Source organism: Calidris pugnax, unplaced genomic scaffold, assembly GCF_001431845.1.
Source record: "Calidris pugnax isolate Ruff unplaced genomic scaffold, ASM143184v1 scaffold63, whole genome shotgun sequence".
NCBI classification, from domain to species: Eukaryota; Metazoa; Chordata; class Aves; order Charadriiformes; family Scolopacidae; genus Calidris; species Calidris pugnax.
This window is the reverse complement of record NW_015090852.1, coordinates 7,203,472-7,209,471: the sequence shown is the minus strand read 5'-3', so window position 1 is coordinate 7,209,471 and position 6,000 is coordinate 7,203,472. Positions and strand designations below refer to the sequence as shown.

General features: G+C 40.8%; 1 protein-coding gene across 1 annotated transcript in view; it reads left to right on the top strand.

Moving 5' to 3' along the window:
• Positions 1 to 2,058: 2,058 nt before the first annotated feature.
• Positions 2,059 to 6,000, top strand: part of DENND1B (DENN/MADD domain containing 1B) — a 168,599-nt gene continuing 164,657 nt past the window's right edge. The window contains exons 1-2 of the mRNA XM_014943347.1: positions 2,059 to 2,081; positions 2,403 to 2,467. Of these exons, the coding sequence (XP_014798833.1) occupies positions 2,059 to 2,081; positions 2,403 to 2,467 (88 nt within the window). The remainder of the gene's footprint in view (positions 2,082 to 2,402; positions 2,468 to 6,000) is intronic.

The following is a 6,000-nucleotide window of genomic DNA, read 5'->3' as shown; positions in this document are numbered from 1 at the left end:
GGACCCGCGGCGCCCCCCGCCCCGGCCCGCAGCGGGGGGAGGAGGAGGAGGCTGCGGCGCCGGCGGCCGCTCTCCCGCCCCTCGCCGCCTCCCGGTCCGGTGGCGGCCCCGGCGCGTCTGCCCTGACATCGCCCTCCGCAGTGGCGGGGGGGAAGGAGATCCCGCAGCCCCCGGCCACGCCGGGTCATGGGCGTCGGTGCCCGGAGCGGTGCCTGTGGCCGGTGAAAGACGGTCCTGCAACGGCGGCGGGCTGCCCTTGAGGCGGCCGCGGGCCCGGCTCCCTGCCGGGGTCACCGGCCCTCCCTCAGGCCTGGGCGGCAGCGCTGCCTGCCGTGACCCCGCCTGCGGCAGCTGGTGGGCCGGGGTTTGTGACATTAATCTCTCCAGTAATTACAAACCTTCTTTTTGCCATTATGGCACGGCAGGTGCCAAAGGGATTTTTAGGTGCTGGGAAGCACTCCTGTCCAGCATTACCCATCGGGAGTGGCCGCCCGCCCGGTCTTGCTGACATTGGAAACTGACAAGATGTCAAATGCGGGTTTCAGAAATTGACAGAAACCTCTGTGTAAATATATGATGAATAAGCAAGGCTGCTACCAGGTAGCTGTAAAGGAAATGAGCGACAGTCTGACAATTCTTAGTTTGACACATTTTTGACACTTCTAAGTGTAGTGGGATGTGAAGAGTAAACTTAGAAGCATTTTTCTGCAAAAACAGATTTGGAGTGGTATAGTGAAAGACAGAAGGCAGTGTTACTTCAAAGAGCTTTCTTCATGAGGGTAACAGCTAGGAGTTGAGTTAGGAGCCCTCATTCAGTGTTTGTAACACTTTAACCAGTTCGCATTAAAAACCCAGCATTGTGTGGTCTGAGTTTTAGGAAGAAATAGAAGCAGAAGATGGCCTGAGACTACCAACCCGAGCCAGAGTAACATCATAGGGAGACGTCACTTCTTTTAAATGAAGGATTTTTGTGGTTCAGTTTTCTAGGTGGTTTGACGAAGCCAAGCCTTATCAGTTTCATTCTGAACCCGCTTGCCAGCCAGAGGAACAATGGATGGACTTTAATACCAGAGTAAATCTCCAATATCCTGGATTTAGGCAGTTGTAACTCGGAGCAGAATTTGATCCTCTACACACAGGATCAGTAGATATAGGATTTTCTAAACTAAATGCTTTAAAATACGATGCAAGGAAAGATTGTGATACGGGCAGGTTATGTCTGCATAACCTGAATTAGACTATAATTGCATATCTCAGCTGATGATGGTGCTGAGGTCACTGAAAGCATGTACTGAATCAATTAATTTGTCACAGCTGAAATTTTCCCCCGCTCAGCCTTTGGATTTATTTCAAAACTTTTTCTTTAAAGAAACAATTATGTGTTAATTTGCTGTATGCTTTATTTGAAGCATTCTAGAAACCTGTAACTAAGCCTTGGATTTTTTTATTTGCCTAAAACTCCAACTGACTTCAGTGGGAGCGTTACTCAAGAAGGGAGTTCAAGTGTGAGCCTTTTATGTGGTTAAATAGATAATTGATATGGGTGCGGTTATACCACTTGTTTTTAATATAAATGGCATGCTTGCTTGGTAGGCAGAGAGAGGTGGGTGGTATAGTAATGGCATTTAGAACTGTTTTAATAAATATTTAGTATGGGATCAGGTTGAGTGTTAATTGCTGTTAGCATATGCAGCTCATTATTATCAGGTGTGTATTTACTGGGGCAGGAAAAGAGGCATTGGTCATCAGGCAGTGCTGACCATGATGGCTGTTGCAGATATGGAGGCTCTATCTTCCCATCTTCCTGGTGAGGTGGTTGGGGTTATGTCCATCCCTAGTTATTGCATTAAAATTTTCTAACTCACTGATTCAGCCTTTAAAGTCCAAGTTAATGATCAATACCTTGTGAAAGAGGAAGCAAAGTGATTTTCAACCTTATGATGGTAATCATATGCATTTGAAGGCTAAATTTGTGGAATTAAAATGAAAGTCTAATGATGGGCTATTCCTATTAAGTAGAAATAAAGTATGGCGTTATAAAAGGCTGGATATGACTCCATGAGTATGTTTCAGATTGAGTGGTAAGGATTTTAGTAGTACTTTTTTCCAACTGTTAGGTGTAGTACGATGGAGTGAATGAAAAGCTATTTGATGTGTAAGTCAGTGACACTATCACTGAAATAAATCACACAGTTTAGCTTGTTTATATTCCTTATTCTTTTGTTAAGTCTGTATAGGGAAGTGCGACTTTTTAGTTCTTCCTTAGAGCTAATCTAATCTCTAATTTTATTTTAATGGAATTTTTATTTATTTCTGCACAAATAGAATGGAAAAGATATAACACAGTAGAAACACCATCTGAAACATATATCCGATTAATCAATTGTGTTTACTTCTTCCAGGGAAAATCCAGAACGTACCTTTGATTTGGTACTGAAAGTAAAATGCCAAGCATCTGAAAACGAAGGTAATATACCTTGTCTACTGATATTTATTTGTAGAAATGAGAGCTGGAAACTAGATCAGGGTGCAAACTACTTATATTTTGAATTGCTGCTGAACTGGGATTGTATTAGAAAAGTGATGGTGGTTATTTTAGTGCCATTTAAAATCTATTAATGTATTAATTCATAGTTGTTGTGGGGTTTTGTTGTTATATTTTCATTTGGGTTATTGTAAAAATATTTTTGTTCCAAGAGAAATACTCATAAAGCTTGGGCTTGAAATGTATCTTCTACAGTTCTTAAGTCTTAAAATGTTGTTTTTATATAAGAGTTCATTTTAGCAGAACAATTGACTTCTGTCTGTCAGTGGAATGTTAATTTGGATCAGTGTGATAGGGACAAAGTAAGTACTTTCCTGAACAACAGAAGGACTTTCTTTCTAGCTCGTTTGGCAGCTGCTTTGGTTTGATACACGATACAAACAACAGTGAGTGCTGACTTGAGCTTATATTATCCATCAGTTTCATGTCTCTATAAACACGTGGTAAAAGAGATGCAGTAGTGCAAGAGTTATCTCAGAGAGGCTTTTTTTCTTGTTGGGTGAGAAGAAAATGGGATATACAGGGCTGAAATTGAAGTGACCTCTGGAAAGTCCATTGGGGGAACTTGGTTCGTGTTCTTATCCAATATTGTTGGCCTTATAAAAACACAGGGAGAGAAGAAGTCTTGTTGTGATTGTGCTCTAATCATGTTAGTCTGTGACAGCTGTGTCTTAATCACAGTTGTAAAAACAATAAACTACATCTTAAAATTGAGTGTATTTCTTATCCTGCTGTGCTGATAGATACGGTTTTTGGAGTTTACTACTCTAGCAGGTTAGAAGCCTACAGAAGTTTATAGCCCCAAACTACTTGTTTTTTTTTTTATTTTCAGCCAACATTTCTGTTATTGTTGTCATGGGTATGTGCCTACTATGTTTTCAAAAAACATTTTTGTTGAAGCTAAGCAATTGTAGTTCTTTAGGTCTTTTCCTGACGGTCCCAATGGGCTTTTCTGTTATTATATATTATCCATTTTTGATATCTCAAGTTCCTCTGCTCTCCCTCCCCCCTTTTCTTTTTTCTCCTCTTCATAAGATTGTTCATTCAGTTGTGGAATGACATCTTGGTCATGGTGCAGTCCTTGGGTATTTTCACTTTTTTCAGTGACCAGCCGGTGTCCTTCAGCTTATTGCTTTCTTTTTTGATTTGCTGTTGGTAAAGTCATGGTTTGGGAAATCAGATGGGCTTTCTTGCCTCTCTGGTCTTTGTTGTGGTTTGTATCATGGCACATTTTACTTTCTGTTCTCTCCCTTTTGCAGTTTTTACCTTGGTAATTTCATAGATGATGTCTGCAAACGCTGCTTAGCTACTTGATTTCTGATCTATTCCTCCTTGCACTGTGCATTTAGTCTCTGCCTCCACCTGACAGCCCTTCTTGGGGTTTAGGCCTAGCTTCTACCTGCACATTTTATTCCATTTCTCTTCCATTCCCTCCTGAGAGCTAGACTGTTGATAATCCTTTCAGGTCTTCATGTTGAAATCTTGAAAAATGTGGGTTTTTTGATTCTGTGATCAGAACACGGATCTATATCCTTTTAGTTACTTTCATCTCCCCTTTGACTTCTGATTTTTGTTTTGCGTCTTTGTGCCTCTGCTGTCATAAGAAACCACTTCTCGTTACGTGCAGGTCTGTGAATGGCTGCCTGCGCCTGAATTCTGGTCATAGTCACTTCCCCTGCCTCCCTCAGTGGGCCTTTCGTGCTGTTTGTCAGTTGTCCTCTGTGGAGAGTAGCATCTTTAACAAATCTGCATCTCCTTGAACTGTGACCTGAGTTAATGTGGAGCCTATTTGCAACTGTATTGTGAGTGCACCCTCTTCTATTCCACTTCTTGCTATCATCCCTTCTACCCGGCATGGGCTCAGTTGCTGTTCCTCCATGGGGTGGCCAAAGCCAAATAGGAGCTCTGATACCCGTAGTGTTGGAGTCTGCAGGGTGTGACTGGTGAGGGATTTTAGCTGGCCTGGAGGTTGTATTGATTCTTGCATGAGTCTGTACACAAAAGTACAGTCCTCTTTTACCAATCAAATGGTGCTGACTGAATATTCCAGTTACCATCCTGCTGTACTTGGTGATCCATTTGGGATTTGTTTTAAATTCTTTCATATTATATCTAATTCAGATAACTAACTCGTTCCAGTGAGGGCTTGACATCATATTTACAAGTGGTATTATGAGCAGAGTGATGTATCAAATTAATATATCTGAATGTTAAAGTTATTTGAAGGAAATTCACAAGGGACAAAAGTGTATTGTCTTCACCACCACTTTAGAAATGGAGCACAAGGCTTGTCATGCTAAACAGGGAGCTTTCAAGGTTGGTTTATTATAAGGCCTAACAAATTTGACAGTTACCCTGTATTGTAGGTCTTGCCTTTAAATAGATTTTCATGCTAGGATAATCTTTTGAATATATCATACTTGAAAATGTGATCCATTCACCTGTTTCTTTGCCCATGCCTCTTTCTTTCTTGTGAAAGAGATTTGTGTTTAAATAGGGGGCTTTCTCCCTCGCATCCCATCTGCTCCTTGTACTTGATCCTGAAGCTATGTCAGGCCTGAATTTGTGACATCACTGTCACCAGTGTTGCCGTGGAAATATCACAGCCACAAAATTATGATCTCCCTGCATGAGTGAGCAGCAGGAGAAGCTGACTTAGGAGAGTGGAAGACCTTAATGTGACCCATGTATCTTTAAGCTTTTTCTTTTCAAGATTTGCTGTAGTGTATGTTCTGCTGCATTTTAATTTCCCTGTGCCAGTGTGTAAGTGTTCTAACATATGAAACTTAAGGTAGCCCTACTGCATGTGTAGCTATTAATAAAACGGTATTTTTATGAGGACTCTATATACCTGCAACAGTGTGACATGATGATTTTTCTGTTAAAATTATTATGCTTTTGGAAAAGTATTTTTAGATGACTTCTTAATTATAGCATAGCTCTCGAGGAATATTAGTTTTTCAGTTCTGACAATGTCCTAGGCTCTTCTAGCTATGAAGGATCATACATACACAAAATGCAGCAAGGCTTATATGTCTTATTAAATTTGTTCTTAAATCATTTCACTAATTGCTTCCAACATTGTTTTCTACTCAATGTAAACACCTAAGAGATTTCATGTAGGTTAATATAAATGTAACACTTTATGTATGGTAGGTAGCTCCTGAACTGGTTATAGGCTCAGTTGTGCTCGTATGTCATTAGTTACAGTTGGGTCAAAATTTTGTTTTCCCATTGAATACCAGTTTTTTGCAGTTTAAGAGTACCTTGCATACTTGAATATTTATTTCTCAACTGACTGAGTAATCATCCTTTTGGACTGCTCTTTCTCCCTGTTTTAAACTACAGGTGTGCATAGTAGCATTGTTAGAATAGTGGACTTCTAGCCCTTTTCTCATTTTTGGGGCAGGAGAAAGAAAGGGTACTCTTTACCTAAATATTCTTGTAATTGAGCA